The 18,209-nt window shown below is 46.5% G+C and overlaps 1 protein-coding gene across 6 annotated transcripts in view; it reads right to left on the bottom strand.

The window, feature by feature from the left end:
• Positions 1–18,209, bottom strand: part of Zfat (zinc finger and AT-hook domain containing) — a 175,582-nt gene that overhangs the window by 26,854 nt on the left and 130,519 nt on the right. For 5 of the 6 annotated variants that reach the window (XM_078016678.1, XM_078016677.1, XM_013357407.4 and 2 more), the window contains 2 exons: positions 15,491–15,629; positions 3,016–3,134 (listed from right to left, as the gene is read on the bottom strand). In XM_078016678.1, the coding sequence (XP_077872804.1) occupies positions 3,016–3,134; positions 15,491–15,629 (258 nt within the window). The remainder of the gene's footprint in view (positions 1–3,015; positions 3,135–15,490; positions 15,630–18,209) is intronic. The other variant, XR_013423768.1, reaches the window with a different exon arrangement.

Below are 18,209 nucleotides of genomic sequence, written 5' to 3'. Positions count from 1 at the left end.
CCTGGCACGAGTGCTTCAGGGTGGCACTGCACGTGCATTGCGTGGCTCTCTTGTGTAGTACTGGCAGTGACTGACACTCCCTGCTGGACCCACAGCATCATTACAAGGTTGCAAAATTGTAATTTTCTACAGGAAAAACTTCCCCTCACCAAATCTTTGGTTATGCTCACACTGGTGGGTTTTTCTTTTTTTAAAGGTAGGCTAATTGCTTATTCCTGGCTTTTATTACCAACTTTCAAAATAAAGAGCTGATTCTCTAGCATCCTATAAAGGTGTCTGAGCTGTTTTTCCCAAACAGCACTATAAACTTATAAAATTAAATGTATTTTATGTATTCCACTGTGTTTACTAAGTACTAACAGCTTCAGAATAACAGTATCATCCCTACCACCACCAACAGGAAGTAATGGAAAAGAGTACAATTCTTTTTGCCTTTAGGTTATGTCCCCTAAGGAAGGTACAATCCAATTACTGTTTTAAAGGCTCTCAAAACAGTTCCTGTCTGTTGTTATGCCACCAACTTGAGGAACAGCTAGAATCATTCATTTCCCCTTCTCTCGATGTTTAGGACTCACTTTTTTGAAGTTCAATGTTCATTCCTATGTAGCATTTGTCCATGATGTCACAGTGAGAGCCACACCCCAGGGTGCTGGAGAGGCAGCCCTCCCTGTCCTCCTCACCTTCCCCCTTCCCCATGCACAATGCCCACCTCTTTATTCTCCATAACTACTTTATTTTGAAGTAACTGTGGACTTAGACAGGAGCTGCATGCCCTCTGAGTAAATTAGGCATTATTAGCCTAATCCTCTAATGGTCACCGCACCATTGTCAAAACTGTGCCGCAGTCAGGCTCTCCCGACTCCACTGGATCTTCCTCACGTTCTTCCTCTTCCAGGACCCTCCCTGGATCCCATGTGTGGGTGTGGTACCAGGGCCGTGCACTGGCCAGGCCAGCGCTCCACCGCAGAGCCATGCTGGCAGCCCATCCCACAGGAATTCAATCACAGCTTCCCTGGTCACTCATGATCTTGACAATTCTGAGGAGTCCAGGCCTAGCGTGTGGACGTGGGCATGTCTGATGGTTCTCACAGTCTGAGAAGCTCCTTCTTGTGACATCAACCAGTTGGTACCAGTGTCAGTACATTTTACTACTGATGATGCCAGCCTCCAGCCCTTGTGTAAGGTCCACAGGCTCCACTCTAAAGGAACTTCCTTTCCCCTTGCAATTAATAAATATTTGGGTGGAGAATTCTTGAGGTTATGCAAACATCCTATTTCCCTCACACACCTGCCTGGTGGTTTCAGCAATCTCAGAGGGAACTTGTCCACAGCATCACTCCTGAGCTGTTTTTCTATTTCCCCAAATCTGTCTACATTTATTAACCAGAATCCTCTACGAGGATGCATAGTCCCTTCTCCCCCATTTATTTGTTAAATCACCTATTTATATCAGTGCAGACTCATGAATACTTCATTCTTTGGGTTATAATCCAACGCGGTCAGTATTGATTTTGTTACTCAATTTTCAGCTTCGGCCACTGAGAACTCTTTCTGGTTGCCTCCCGTTTCCTTCTGACATACATCCCCTTTTCATCCTTTCCTTTTCTGTTTTGTTTTGATCACTGTCTGTCTGGAGCACATTTCTAGTACCACATATGCTCCCTCCTCTTATACATTCTCTGCCTCAGCCCGGTGATCAACTACATTCCTTATCAGAGAATGCTACTAGACACTAAGACCTGCGCTGGGCGTGGGGGTGCATTCCTGTAACCCCAGCAACTTGGGAAGCTGAGGTAGGAGGATAAGAAATTCTAGGCCATCCTCAGCAACTTATTGAGGCACTCAGCAAATTCATGAGACCTTGTCTCAAAATAAATATTTAAAAGGGCTGAGGATGCAGGTCAGGGTTAAAGCTGCCCTGGGTTCAATCCCCAGGACCAAGAAAAGAAAAAGAAACCAAGACCTGGTCCCTGGTGTGCTCACTGCTCAAGTATCACTGATTCCAGGCCCTCTCAGCCTGAAAGCCTGAGAAATGTAAGGCTGCATACTAACCACGTCACACACCGGTTGTTCATCCCTTATCTGAAATGCTTGGTAACAAAAGTGCTTCCGAGTTCACACTTTTGGGATTTTGAATACATGCACGTCTACATCTCTATATAAAATGAGACATCTCGGGGTTGAGACCCAAGTCTAAACATGAAAGTCATTTATGTTTTATGTCCACCATACACAGAGGCGGGAGGTGGTTTTGTACAGTATTTTTACTGAACCTGTGTTTGGGCTGTGACTCCTCAAGTGAGCACTGGATGCACTGCCATGGCCCCTCTGTTTTCTAGGGTGATCCTGAGAGCCCGGGAACACGGACAATGCTATGCCTCGGACATTCTTGGTTTACTCAGCAGATGCCCTAGGGAGGGGGCGATGCAGTACTAACTAGTAGGAAGAGTCCCACAATGCAGCCAAACATCCTGAAAGCCCCAGGACAGCCTTCCACAAGGAAGACTCACCCAAATCAAACGTCAACAGTGCTGAGTTTGAGAAACCCTGCCTGTGTCCACGGAGATGACACCTGGTATTTGATAAGAGGGCCAGGTGACTGCTCCAACTCTGAAGGGGAAAAATGAAGGCAGCAGGAAGGAGCACCAGCCCCCAGGGAGGGAGAGAAGGTCTGATCAGGAAGTGGGGCCTTTGCAACTCTTTCAGTGAGGATGGTATATGCTCCCTGCCTTCCCTTCTCTCAGATGCAACATCTGAAACTCTGGATTTGTGAACAGAAGAATTAAAAATGTCAATGCAAATATTCACAGGAGAGTCTAACTTCAACCCAGAAGAAGAATGTATACATGACCCAGATCCTACACAGCTGTACCCCAAGACACAATTATAAAAGGTTTCAGAAATTTCCCAATGAACAATCTCAATGCCCTGAGGATTGGTGTCTGTGCCCAGTTATACCCAGTCTGTCATTTGGTTTAGAAATGTCAAAATCAGGACCATACTTTAAAAAGTTACCTCCCACTTGGGGTCTCCATCAATTTCCACCACCTTCAAGCCGTGTTTGTTCTTCAAGTGCCTGTTGAACTCCCATTTGGTGCCATACACAAAGCTGCACACGGGGCATTTCAAACCACCTGTAAGCACAGACAGGTAGAAGGTGTTCATAACATACAGGAATGTCAGGCTCCTCTCCTGCCCACCTGCCTCAATACATGTCTCCAGCATTTACATTCCATCAAAGTTCACCTGAGCTTTGGATCACAACAGCAATAGTGTGTGTATGTGTTTTTCAGGGTAAAAAATTAAAACTTAGTGTACTTTTCTCATTTACTGAAAAAACATATGCAGAGACCCTAACAGTGCTTGATATTTTAGATGCCAGAAAGAAATAAAATGAGTAACATAATCCCCTTGGCTGAATGGATAAGTGGCCAAAATCATTCTTTCATGTTTTCATTTGCAAATGACAAATAATTTAGGGGACAAAAACACCAGTGAAGGGTAGTGGCTGCTGCTGTCGATCTCCTTTGAACCAAACATGTAAGACCAGGACAGGAGTCAGATCCTCAGTCTCATTCATACTAGAAACTAAGTCATTGGTCAAATTCTCACAAGAATCTCCCAGCAAAGAACCAATTAAAAAGCTGGTCACATTCTGAAATGTCACTATTTATTGAACTGATTGAATTTTGCACATATTCCAGGAAGTGTTTGGATGCTTTAATTAGGAGAACATAAAACTCGAGGTTAAAAAAAATTTGGAGTTACACAAAAGACTGTCTTTCTAAATTTCTGTTACAAACAGCAACCAAATTGGAGACTGAACAAAGATCCCTTTGAGCAGTTGGGCTTTCTGACACAAACCGCAGTCCTGAGATCAGCCCAACTCTACCAGCCAGTGACGCCTGCTGCCACTGCAGGGCTTCCACCAGGGGCTGGGTGGGCCTGGGCACCCCTGGGGCTGGGCGCCTTGCCACAGTGCCCCTGGGTGCCAGCTGCTCACTCCCCAGTGGTCAGCCCCTCATCCTCTTCTGCCCTTTATTCTCCACGGGGACCCAGCACCTTCTCCTTGCCATCACTACCATGCCATGTGTCCTGGGATCTCAGAGCTCTCAGGCAACAAGCCCAGCGGGGAGGACCTGCTTCTTCTCCCTCCATCTGCGTGCACTCTGCTAAGTCCCCTCTAGTGGGAGCTGTTCATGCTCAGGGGCCCCAGATAAGGAAGAGGCCAGGCCAGGGCCATGCCGTCTCACCTGCTCACTTTGTGTCTGGATATCACCCTGGCCTCATTATTCGCCTCTTCTCTTTCTCAAGCTCCAGCTAAACTTATTGGGTCTTCTCCCTACCTTCCAGGTCTCTTTGTGGTCACCTCTATCGTCTCTGGGCTGCATTCTGGATAACTGCTTCTCTTCCTCCTCCCCTGGACACAGCTACACATGCTTATACTTCCATCTGAAGCCTGGCTCTGTGTCTTGTGTTGCTCCTACTCTCACTTGGGATGATCTCTTCCACTTTAAGCTGATTTATCTTTTACTATGTATTGGTTATTATTCTTGGAAACCCCTCAGAAATGCATTTAGGCCTGAAATGCAAAAGCCTTTGTCCAGGGACGCTATCTATCTGCTTCTCCTGGGTTCTTTCGAGCACTATCACTTTTAGAACCACTTGAAAGAAGTCAAATTCATCGCCTGAGGTTCCCATGCCCTCCCGGAAATGGGAGTCCAGGTTTCAGGGATGTGTGTGTACCTGAGAGCAAGTGTGCGGGCATGTGCGCGCCTGCAGGGTGGGGTGGGGTGGGGGGACACCTCTGGTTCACCCCTACTGAGGACAGCCCTGGAGGTCTCCAGCTTGTGTGCTCCGGGAGTGCTCCTTTTCACCCCTTCCCCCAGTGAAGCCATCAGAACAAGTGACACTCTGCTAGATTATCAGAATAGACTATCCCTCACAGGGGAAGGTCCAGGGCCCACCTACTGGGTTCCATTTTCCTGTTAAGTTTGGCTCATTAATTGCATACTATCTTGATAGTTTTTCAGGCTTTTAAGATTTTTAAAAATGTTCTCTTGTATTTTTAAATTATTTTCTTGTATTTTTTAATTAGTCTAAATAAACTGTCCCACCATTAAGACTCAGTTGCTATTATTTTTCCTATAAATAATTCAATATGTATTTCCTTAGAACAAGACTTTCTTGTGGATGAACTAGTGCAGCTAGCAGAAGTCAGTTCATTTAACATCGACAGAACATTATTGTTTAGCCCAAATCCTGTCCATTGTTTGCTGCTGCCATCTCACTTACCCTCTTCCTCACCTTCCACAGGATATGGAGTCTGGCCCACCTCCCGTGTCACCCTAGTCCATCCCTGCTCCCTCTGCTTCCTCTCTACACAGCCTCCCCCCCAGGGCCCTGGCTTTCCAGCAGCTTCTCTTCCTACTGAACCGGCATGGCAAATCCACCATCCAGAATCAATCCAACCATAGCCTTCCTTGCTGGGATCCCAGGATGCTGAGGCAAATCACAAAAGCATACTCATTTTGACTGTCATGTTTCTAACTTCAGAATTTCCCTAGTTCGCCTCCACTTACCCAGGAATGTGACCAATTCTCAACCACCTCATTCCTGACATGCTCTAAGTTACTGCCTTCTACTTTTAGTACAAGCCTTCTTGTACTAAAAAATTATGTTCACTGCACATCAGCCTGGGCAGGCGCCAGGAGTGATGAGGTTCCCCTCCGTCCAGAGACCAGCCTCCACCCTGTGTCCCCAGCACAGCCCTGGTACAGCTCCCCTGGACTCGAGGCCCTTTCCATAACCTATGGCTACATTCTCCCTTATCATTCTGAAATGAAAACTGTGAAAAGCACAAGTACCACCACACTATCAATAGAATGCACTAACATAAAAGAGAAATGAAAGGAACGTGTTACATAACACACTGTAGTTAAACTACAGATAGTCTGAATGTGAATGCGTAAACACAATTACAGAAATTTTAGAAAATCTCCTCAAGTTTGCGGCCTCCCTAGAGGTAGCCCCTACACTGAGCATCTCTTAGGGGAGTGTTTCTCGGGCTCTGGGACCCATACCTGCCTCGTTTGCCTGTCTCAGCAGCTGGGCATCCTGCTTACCCCTTCTCCAGGTCCTCCTCCTGCCCCCTTTAGACAGGGTGCCCCTGGAGCCTGCTGATTCGTTAGGGAGTCATCACTCTGTGCATGTTATTCCTGAGCTGATGACGACCCTGCCTTAGTTCCAGCCCAGCCTTCTGCACTGAGCTGCGGCTTCAGAAGCGGCCCAGGCACCCTCCCTCACCAGGCTCAACAGAGTAGTGTGCTCCCAGTATCTCCTGGTCCAGGCCTCTAGGGTCTTTTGCACAGATGGGGGCAACTGGCTCCTCCCCCATCTCCTGGTAGCCTCTTGGTCCTCTACTCTTGGTCTGCTCACTACCTAGCATACTGAATGGTCTTTGAAATGACAAACTAAATCACATGTTGCACAGGTGTGAAGCCCTCCCATGGTTTCCCGACACATCTGGAGTACAATCCTGGCTCCTCCTGTCCCGAGCAGCCTCCCTCTGATCTCACATCTGCCCTCTCCTTCCTTGGTCTTTTACACCATCCCAGCTCATTCCCTCCTGAGCCTCCTTGTCTTGGAAGCTCATCCTGCAAGATCTGCATTTGATCTCACTCCACATTAGGGTCTCCAGACTTGCCCCTTCAGAAAGGCCTTCCCAGATACTCCTGCCCAAGGGACCCCCACCCACAGAGCCACCCAAGCCCTAAGGGGTTTCCTACTGTGGATCAGTCATCACAGAGATCAGTGAGATGCTGTATTACTTATATTTCCTGCACATTTCATTGTCTATCTTCCCTTGTTGATGACACCCTTGATAGGACAGGAACTTGGCCCAGCAACCTTGCTACTCAAGCCCCAGCACCTAGCAACTGTAGGTCCTCAATTAATGGGCGCTGACTCACTGACTCCAGGTCTCCTCAAATCCTTTTTCCAAGAGTCCCCCAACTCTCCTCTATTTTGTCACTTTGCTCTGACTTCATCTTTCTCCTCAGCCAGGAAGTATGCTCAGTCTTATGGGGAGAGGAGTTGGACCAAAAAGCCCGCTCTGCTGCCGAGGTGCAGCCTGCTGCAGAGCAGTGTCTTAGTCAGCTTTTTCTCTGCTGTGACTAAAAGACCTCACAGGGCCGACTTTAGAGGACGAAAGTTTATTCTGGAGCTCAAGTTCAGAGGTCTCAGTCCATAAACAATGACTCTGCTGCTCTGGGCAGAGTGAGGCTGACATCATGGCAGATGGGTGTGGTGAAGGAAACCAGCTCAGGACATGGCACCAGGAAGCAGAGAGAGACAGACTTCTCCTCTCGCGAAGGATAAAATACAGACCCCAAAGGCATGCCCCCAGTGACCCACCTCATCCAGCGGCACTGCACCAGCCTACAGTTCCCAGCAGTTAATCCCTATCGGGGGACCCGTGCTCTGATTCAGCTAGACTCGCATAACCCATCATTTCACTCTGAACTTTCTTGCACTGTCTCACACAGGAGCTTCGGGGGACACCTAGATCTAAAGCATCATAGGGGGATGTTATAAAGAGTCTCCATCTCCAAGGAAGGGCATCATGGCTTCTTCTGAGAAGGAAAACAGGGAGAGAGGCTGAGGAGGAGGGCTACTTTTCACGACTCATTCATCTGAATCCTTTAAATTGTATTCCATGAGAGAATAAAAACCCTATTCAAAAGAATTACTGAGCATAAATCTAAACCAGGAAATGATACGAAGCCATCATTTTCCTTCCCCTCCAATAGCAAGGCCAGTGGTTCTTGCCCAGAGTGATTCCCTCCTAGAAGGGACTTTTGGTAATTTCTGGAGAAATGTCCATTGTTACACAACCAGGGGGTGCTGCTGGTATCTGATAGGCTCAACATCCAACAATACACAGGACTGTACTAAAACTGAGAATGATCTCCCCTAAACATCTAGCTGCTGAGGTTGCCATAGCAAGCAGGCTCCTGTATCCACCCTCCTGCTGTGCCAATGACCAGAGCCCCAGCTCCCTCACTGGTCACTCCCGTGAGCACTGTTTTACTCTCAGCACCACCACCAACAGCGGTGACACCTTGCACAGTTGGGCTTGCTTCCCAAGAGCCCACCAATGGCCAGGATTTCCTATTCCACACAGAGACTCAGGATGGCAAGGTAACATTTCTGAGGTCATACTGCAAAAATCAAGAACTGGACCTAAGGTCTGTCTAACTCCAGGACTCACATCCTGAACCCCAGGCTGTGCTGGGCCAGTGTGACTGCATTACATGACAATGCTGACCTCACTTGCCAACCCAAACAACCTCTTTTGAACCGCCGTGAGCCCTCCTTCTCCAGGCACCTTCCTGATGCAAACTCCTATACTGCTTCTTCAGCCTGTTTGAAGTCCTAAGCCTTAACCCCCGATGGACATGAAAGGAAGTCAGAAAGTATCCCCTTTTCCCAACACCTTTGTGACCTGAATGAATCACCAAGATGCTTATGTCTAGGCAGCAAAAGAGCCGGGCTGAGCACTGAGTGTGTCCTCACAGTGAAGCTGTCTGGACAAATTATATAAGAAACAGATAAGCTCATGGGGATATAGCACACTCTCTCCCCCCATTTTTGGCACTGGGGACTAAACTCAGGGGTCCTACCACTGAGCTACATCCTCAGCACTTTATTTTCTAATTTTTTTTTTTTAATTCTGAGATTAGGGTTTCATTACACAGGCCTAGAACTTGCAATCCTCCTGCCTCAGCTTGCCAAGTCACTGGGACCATGAATGTGCACCACCACCCACAGCACACCACACAATTTAGTCATCTTCCAGGGGCACTTATAATGTGTTGTCCCCCAGTTCCTTGTCAGTGGAATGGATGCAGGCACTGGCCTATACCGGGTTCCTCATCTGAGATGGTGGGTGGTCCCACAGTCATCTGCATAACTGCAAGTGAACCCAGAGGCCAGGAGTGTGTCCTTCCCACACTCATTGCTTTGCTATCCCTGACCTAGGGATGTGCAAAAGAGCAAAGCAGGTACACAGAGACCAGAGGGCAGCGTGGGGTGGCTTCTACCATCACAAAAAGACCACAGCAGAAAGTGAATTCTTAACTTCCAGAATATTCTACAGAAAGGCAGCTCAATGGATTTGCTTTATTCTCTGAACTGCAACACGCTGTACTCTTTTTTTGACAAGATCAAATGTCAAATGAGCTTGTTCTTTCTTGACCAGAAGATAATCAAACTTAGTTTATAATCTCCATTGTTATCACCTATTAATCACTTAAAATGACATCTCTTCCTAAAAATCAACTTTGAAGAACCTCCAAGGTGCAAGGACCTCCACTGCTGCCTTTGGCTAGACTTACCTGGCTTCTCGGAAGACCTAATGTGCAGCCAGGGCCAAGAGCAAATACCTAGGGTTAAATGCGGGCTTCAAAATAAAATTAAAGATTCCTTCTAGGGTACTCTTTAATGGAAACTAATTTACGGAGAAAAACATGCTCATATTATGTTTAAATTAAACTTAATATGATAATGCCCCCACACTAATTAAAACTTCAACCTTTGCCATAGTGACTTTAATTAAAGAAAAACAAATGAAAATGCGTAATCTAGACTGAAGGTATAACTATGCTAGTTAATTGACATCAAAGCTGGAAGAAATTAATTTCTATTTCAATTTGTTAAATCCTTAACAATGCTCAGTAAAGGTCAGCAGAAGACGTGGTGGATTGACTTGCAGCACTGACATTAAGAGCACACCATAAGAACTGCAACCCCCGAATCACAATTTCCTCACATGAATGACCAACAAGGCAAAAGCACAGAATTTCAGGAGGAATTTAAGTCCAGTCCTAGCATTCTTGGCTCTTTGTGAAGTGTAATAATTCCAGAGGAGTTTCAGGCATTAAAATATTTGCATTCCTTTGTAGAGGTTAATATTATGGGAAATTCAACTTCATATTCAATAATATAAGTCTCAGAATGGCATGGAGCAATGGGCAGGTGGACAGAAGACCTGCATCTAGCACAGCTCATGTGACCCAGGTGACTTCCTTCAACCCTGGGGTCTGAGTGTTCTCCTCCAAGAGGATGAAAACACTCAAGCTCATTCCTTAAAGAAGGCACAGCAGGCAGCAGGCAGCAGAACACTGGCACCCTTGGAGCCTGTGAACATGCTGCCTCACATGGCAAAGGGGCCACGCAAATGTGATTCAGTGACGCACCCTGAGGACCTCAAGCTTTCCTACTGAAAGCACAAGGATCGTTACAACAGAAGGCAGAAGAGAAGGCCATGGTGATGCCACATGAGAAACTCCCTGGGCATTCGTGGCTGTGAGGATGGAGGAGGGGGCCCAAGTCAAGGAATGTGGCCCATTCTAGAAGCTAGAAAGGGCAAGAAAACAGCTTTCTAGAGTCCAGAGAAGGAATACAGGCTTGTTGGCACCTTGACTTTAGTTTGGAAGACTCACTGCATATTTTGGCTTTCAGAACTGCAAAATAAAATATCTGTGCTGTTTTATGTCATTTGTTACAGCAGCCATAGGAAACTAAGACAGATGTTAAAGGATCACTGGAGCAAAAGCAGATTAACTATCAAAGGAAACTGGATAGAGAAAACTAGTTCAGAGACGTGGTCTTTGTTGACATCCTCACCTCCTGTCATCTCTGAACTTGGTACCTGCCCTACAGTCCAGCCAGAATCCCAGTTCAGAATGAGAAAATGTGCCAGGGGTAGGAATTAAGAGGAAATCACCTGCAAGCACCACACAGGGGTTCCCAGTGACATGAAATACTGCTAGACCACATCTGCCACGGGACTTGGTGACATCTGAATCCTGTATGAGACCTCAGCCCCATCTTTCCAGGATAAGAGGAAAAGTACAGCAGAGGAAAAGCAACATGTATTGTCCAAGGCCAGCCCATGATGCCAACCCCGGTGAGGAAGACCTGGTAAACAGGGCCTTCCCCATGCCTTCCGCCCACACTCCTCAAAATCTTGGGATCTAAGACCCTCTGGGTAACCAGGGGGAAGGGCTAGAAAGACACACAGGACCCACGATCATCCTTGGGTCAAATTAGCACCCAGTCTAGGTACAAAGACACAGAAAGTAAGCAGCAGCCCTGTGTGACCCTTTAGTCACTGACACGTGGTCCAGCAGCAGGTGCAACCCAGCGCACCCTAGAATAGGACTGAGCCTTTTCCTCCGTCTCCTTCTTCTGCTCACCTCTCCAACAAGCACAGACTTACAGATTTCTCAAGAAGTGTGTGTGGCAAGCACAGTGCTAGCCAAGAACACTAGGTGTGGCTTGGCTACTTCCTTACTTCGTGGCCTGCAGTCAGCCTTTTCCCTCTCTCCATTTCCTCATTTAAAACAGGAATGCCCGTGCCAACCTCACAAGGTCACTGCACAGGATTAATTAGCAGATATGATAATGACAACAGCAAAGTACAACATCACATTACTGGAAACATCTACCAATAATGTGTTGAATCTGGGCCCTAATAAATATAATTTTAAAATAACAGTGTCTGAAGGTCTAATTCATGAGTTTTTAGTTTTTAGATATGCTGTTTTCCTGAACCTGGTGTGAAAAATAAGATACGCAGATACATTCCAGGTTCACATGTACATGTCTTTATATTCTTCTCATTTAATAGTTCAAAATAACATAAAATTGTCAACTAAGCCTTCTCCTTGACACGCCTCATCTCTTTGCTTCTTCTCTCTCAATTACATACCCTCACCTCAATGCCTCTGCAACTGGGGACCCAGAGAAGGCACAGCCACTTGAGAGAGAAGCAGCTGACGTTCCTCCTATCTGCATCCTGGGCACAGCAGAAGCAGGATGTGCTTTCTGCTATACTATCAGAACCCGAAGCCTCAAAAGGAACTGCCTCACGCCCCATGCCCAACCTAGGCAGCAACAACACAAATACTACCATAGGATCGCCTCGTTTGACAACAGATTCCAATGGCTAGCATAGTTCTGGACATACTTTAGGAGTTCCAGAGATATGTGCCCAAAGAAATACGTGGATAAACATTACAGCAAATATGAGCCATTATCAAGCGTTGACTACATGCTGGACCCGGCCTGGAAATCTTAGCGAATGAGATCAAATCCTTGCAACTACTGTTGAGGTAAATATTAGCTTTCCTCGGCAGAAGAGGTTAGAAGGTGAGTACCTGTCCAAGTGCCTCGTGAGCAGAGACCCCTCCAGGTCTCAGTCCTTCCCCTGGGCTCATTCCATAATCTAGAGGGACTTGAGAGTGTTCTTTGGCCTCTGGCTCCACCTTCATCCCGCCATGTGCACTGGAGGGAGCTGAAGCCTCCTAAAGCTTGGCACCAAAGCACCTCACTCTTCTTGCTGCCTGTGATTTACAGACCAGCTCCTGAGTAGCTTAATGAGTCATGTTTCAAGGAGAGGAAAGGGGCAGGACTATCGAAGCAACACAGAACGAAGTATGCGTTTCTGTGGGAGAGAGCCTCAAATCCATATTAATGAACAAGTGAGGGCTGAGAGGAATCCGCTTTCAAAGTATCAGATGCACGTATAGCAGAAGCTGAGTAACACACTGACTTAGTACTTAGGACAGGACTAATGACCAAAAATACCAGAGTTCTGAGGAGAAGCCCAGCTGACAGGGACTTGGCAATGTCACCCCTGTTCCCTCAGGATCAAGGAATTCTAGAGCTGCCTCAAAACAGCTCAAAAGCCAAATGCACACACACTTCCCCAACTTCCAAGCTGCAGCTTAGCACTGGCCTCTGGGAGTATTTACGCCACAGTGACCGACAACGCTACACACCAAGCCTTCCCTCCCCTCCCCGGGAGACGTCTACCAGCACACTGCTGGTGGATGCCCGAGCAGCACCATTCCCAGCGAGCTTCGGGAGTGCACTGAAACCCACCCAAGCTCTGTGGACAACTGTGGTCGCTTCTCAGAACAGAAACATCTATTCTGGGAAGAACTCAGATCCTTTTTCCTACTTTCAGAAAAGCATGGTGTGCTGGCACCCTTCCCAGAATCCCTGTGGTGTGGAGGGCAGGACAGCCTTCTCTGGCAATCAGTGGCTCTGCACATGTCACAATGTGACACCATTTATACACGGGTGGCAGAAAAGGAATCCATGCAGTTAGTTTAAGTAGTCTCTAACTTCATTTTGTGAGAAGATTTTATTATATTATTCTAAGATATCTTCCTTTGTATCTATCTATTTTAAGGAAACTACAAAGCCTCATAAAGATGTTTTGTGGGGAGTGAGCATAAGAAAACAAAACTAAGTGGAGATGGGGAGAATTACTTGAAATTAATCAAAAAGGGATGAAAAATTCTGATAGTACCAAACAATTTTGTATTTCCAAACAATTTAATCCAGTTTCACACTCTCCCTCCATTCTTTTTCCCTCTTCCTGATAAAAGAACAGCGTGAGCTTTGTGCTTCTTAGCTGGCTAAAGCGTGTTTACACTTCATCAGCTGATTTCAGAGATTGCTCTCTAGCTGAAGCGCAATGGCAGAGTCAGGAGAAATTGGGTGTCTCCTCCAATATACCCCAGGAAGACGTGGGGGAAGGAGATGTTCATGAAAGATAACAAACATTAAATATAAAACCCAGACCTTCCTGGAAATGCCAACTGATTACAGAGAATCTTAGTAACAGAAATTTTAGGGCATGAAAGAGTTCAGCCTCAGCACATGTTTTACAAGGCAGTGATGAAAGTTTGGAAGCACAGAGCAATGACAGTTTCATCAATCAGATCCACATGTTGTCCCACCAGCCACAACAAATGTCTATTTCCTGTCAATCCAATCCACGAGTGTGAAGGATAAAAACAAAAGTCTAGCCCTCCATTCCAGACATTTACAGGGACTCTAAGCCGGTCCATCTTCCCCTCCATGATTCCTGGACATGAGAATGGTCCTCAAAAGTAATGTAATGGGGCGGGGGGAGCTTAGAGGGGGGCACTTGCCCCACATGTGCCACATCCTAGGTTAGATTCCTAGCATCTCCAAGGCCCTGAAAAATAGCAGTGGCTCCACAGTCCCAGGTATCTTCAGGGAAAAACAAAAACACAAAGCTAAGAATGAAACCAAATCGCACACCAATGCTTGAGTGTTCTTCCACCGGGATTCCTCCATATTGCCACAAATGGCTGCTCCAAGATCCTGTCTATAGAGGAATGGCCTGCGAACAGGAGGTGGGTAACTGGCAGAGGCGGCTCAGCCAAAGAAGAATCAGATTTGAGCCAGGGCCTCCACATTTCTCCATAAAACTGCCACTGCAGAAAACAAAGGCACATGTGGTTTGTCACCCCGATGGATGGCTCTGCAACCATCCTGAGATCGCTAAGCTGCTCGTCTATTTCCGAACACCAGCTCTGTCATTGCTAGTGCTGAAAGATGCTGGAAATTCACTTGTTTCACATTAAGAAGAATCTTGTTGCTGTTACAGCAGGCAGAGCTGCACACCGACTCACAAAGCTGTGCATGCCCAGCTGCAGCAGGGCCCATAGTCCCCATCGCTGTTCACCAGGGACAGATTTCTAAAACTGTCCTCAGCTTCAAATCATCACAAGACTTGGGAAAGAGCAGCAACTGGTTCAAAGAATGCTGCCATCATTTTAGCTGAATCACTGAAGTACAGATATAAATGTGACAACATTTCTCCATGTAGTAACAGCAAATGAGCCTACACCTCCTAAGTGAGAATATAAGATTATTTATTTAAAAATGCAACAAAACACCAAAAAATAGTCAAACTTTTCAATACTATTAAAAGTTTTCTTCAATTTTTATTAGTTTAAATGTTCTAAAATGTTTTTCCTTTTCGGGATGAATAAGTAATCTGTGTATCCAATATTTTTAGATAATGCAAAAAAGTTCATCTCTAAATAATACTACAATAGCAATAGTAATGCAAAAAGAAAATAAAAAAATCTAGGAACTCCACAATGTTCAGTAACAGAAGAACCGTTACTACAAAATCCCTGGCATTCAATGTTGTATTGCAAAAAGCCCTTAAAAGTTACAGTAAGGAAGACAGTAAATCAAAGGGAAAAAAACTGTCCCGTCAATCAATGTTGAGTTAAAAAAAAAAAATCATGAACTTTCTTCTCTGCAAACTTCATGTCTACATGGCGTAGAGGGAAACCATGACAGCTCAACACTGCTGGGGGCTGGGGCAGTGTGTGGGTAAATGTTTCCTGCTGTCAGTTTAGATCCTCATTAAGGCTATTCTATCCCTACCAGGCAACAGTTGCTTCCTCATTGTTAAATAACAACTATTAGATAACAACTGTTATTTAACAATGAGGAAAAAGACAGAACAAGAATGATGAAGGAGAGACCAAGCTCGCATTCATGGACCAGACTGAACCGCAGGTGCCCGCCGCTCTTCTGGGGTCTGGGCCTGGGAGGACCTGAGTCCCGGGGCTGGCCCTTGGCCTACCTTGCTGGATGAGTGCTTCTGCTGCCAGCTCCCCGCTGCCTGCATTGGCGTACTCTTCGTTGGGGTGCTTCCTGTTGTAGTGCCGCTTCAGCGAACCAGAGATGTTGCAGGAGTAATGGCAGTGAGCACAGCGGAAAGGCTGCGGAAAGGGGGTGCAGAAAAGTGAGCCTCAAGGGAAGCAGAAGGAGCACAGCTTCCCCAGTGACATCTCCCTTTGCCCATCTGGTAAGCATCTGGCACCCAAGCCCTGTGACAAACCCTGGGGAAAGAGCTGATCTCAGGAATGCCGAGTCCTGCCTCTGTGGGTACCACCAGGCAACCAGGATGAAGTGCTCCCAGGATGGAGTCGTCTTTCCTAAAGAAGTGTGCTCTCGTTACTTCATTTCCTTTCCTTTTTGGTCTACCCAGAATCTACAGTTTTTGTTTAAGAAGAAAAAAAGCAACTGATCATTCTTTTAAGGGGATGTCATTAAAAGCAGATTTCATTACAATTAATTTCCTGATATCTGTGCTTCTTCAGCTAAACTACTTCCTCTGTCCGTGGTATTTACCTGCAAGAATCTGTGTATGCAGTAGTAGTCACTGGGTAATTCCATCTGGTAAAACCTACTTCCAACCCCAACCTGGGTGAGATGAGGTACTTTCAGGATAAGGATGCACATGAATCCACAGCCTTGTCTGCCCTCCTGCTCACTGTTTTTAGGGAATCATGAAGAGAGGAGGTGAAGTCCAGTAGCCAGTGTGACTCTAGAACACTCAGGCCTCTTGGGAGCCCAAGGATGTGGCCATGAACTCAGTGGTGCATCAGCATCTGATCACTATGGCATCCCGTGCTCTACCCGTGGTCAGGAGGATACCAAAGTGTTCTCCTGAGCCATGTGCTGTGCTGTTCTGATAACTGCTATAGGAATCCTCATTTTTGCATTGCAGGCACCAGCAATGGCAGCCACCCTGCCCAGCAGGATTGAAAGAATACAGGGCAGCCAACTATGGCCCCAACACTGGGGGGTTCAACCAGACCATTGAGCACATGGAACCTTGGACAAGTCATAGAGCCTTTCTGAGCACTGGTCTTCTCATCCGGGAAATGTGGATGACAGCTCCTTACGAAGCTGTGGTGAGGACTCAATGTTAATGTAAGCGGACATCTAAGATGCTATGTCAACTTCTTTTTTTTTTTTTTTTTTTTTTTTGCTATTTTATCAGAACTCTTGGGCATCTGGGAGCTGACACACCACTGAGTCTTTTAAGACTATGTTAAATCCCTGACCATCTGACTCATCGACATTTTTGCCACTCCTACCCCGAATGGGGAGTACAGGGAGCAGGGGATACCCTTTCTCCCCTGGGGCTCTCAGCAGCCTCTCTCAATGGTTTCTTCCTCTCAACTCCACAAATGTGCTGAGTCTTCCCATTGAGAGACAGGCCAAGGAGAAAGGTGGGGTGGGGAACATGAAAGGAGAGCCTTCCGAAGTCTCCACCCTCTTTCCACCCCACCCATCCTCTGCCTCCTGAAGAGCAGCTTCCACCCAGGCCCCAGGTTCTCCTAGGCAAGCAGCTCCTGAAGTTCCCATCAGACGTCATGGCCCCTCATCACCACAGCTGGCTGCCCCTCCCAGTGCAACACAGGGCACCGCAGTGGCCAGGTTCCCCAGCTGCCCTCTGCGTGTTCTGGGTTATTGACAAATTTGCTTCCCAGGCCTGATGGCGAAGACTGGCCCTCTCCAAGGTGCTGTCCTTGGGCCGCTCTCGTTGCTCTGCCCTGGGTCCCAGCATGGTTTCTGTGTTGCTGAATGTTGAACCTGCATGTCCAGGGTGACGTTCCTGAACCGGAGTAGCCAGTGTCTCTCTAGAACTGCAGACAGGAGTGTTCAACTGCTTTCCAGGCCTCTCTAGAGGGATGTTTTGTAGGCCCCTCACATAAACAATTTGAGGACTCCCTCTACAAAACCAGCTAATCATACAAAGACAGAAGCCTGACAGTCACCTTAGTCTTTCCTTCCTTCTATACTCAGCCATTTTAAAACTTCCAGTCTTCTGGGAACCTCTCCAGACTCTACCCTTCCCCTCTGTCCTTTCACTGCAGGACAGAGAAAGTGTGACTATAAAGTTAACAAGTCACCCCGAACAAGGGTCCTTCTCCAAGAGAAATACACAAAGTGGTTAATCCAGTGGCCCTTCTTGGTTTGAGATGTCCCCAGGGAATGCGTGACATCAAGGCCAAACTCAGGACATGGGTTGTTTTGTGCACTTCTGCTTTCTTTCAGTACTTCATGTAAGAGAATGCTGTTGGTTTGGCTCACAAGAGTTTGTTAAATATAAGGACCTGGCACAAAGGCAAAATTACTCAGGCTTTCTCATCTATCAACTGAGTAGAGAACAAAAGGTCTAAAATTCCAATATATGATTAGTGCAAAGTTAAAATAAAAGCTCAACCATTTTCAAGTGCTTTCATCTCTAAATAAGCAAGTATTATGAAGTTATTATTTTTGGAATGTTAGCATTTACACAGAAATCAAAAAGAAAAAAACCTGAAAATGTTACACTGCCAACCCAGGCAGTCAGGGAGCAACAGGAGCAGGAAGAGAGGGGGCATTAGAATAAGAACAGAATAAGAACAAGAGCAGGTCCCGTGAACCTAACTTCAGACCCACAGCCAATTTCCCCTTTCCTGTAGCAAAGCAAACTCAGGAGAGTCTCAACCCCTTATTCAGCTCCC

This window comes from Ictidomys tridecemlineatus, chromosome 7 (assembly GCF_052094955.1).
Source record: "Ictidomys tridecemlineatus isolate mIctTri1 chromosome 7, mIctTri1.hap1, whole genome shotgun sequence".
NCBI lineage: Eukaryota > Metazoa > Chordata > Mammalia > Rodentia > Sciuridae > Ictidomys > Ictidomys tridecemlineatus.
Note: the sequence above shows the minus strand (reverse complement) of the source record. Positions and strands in the feature narration are given on the sequence as shown.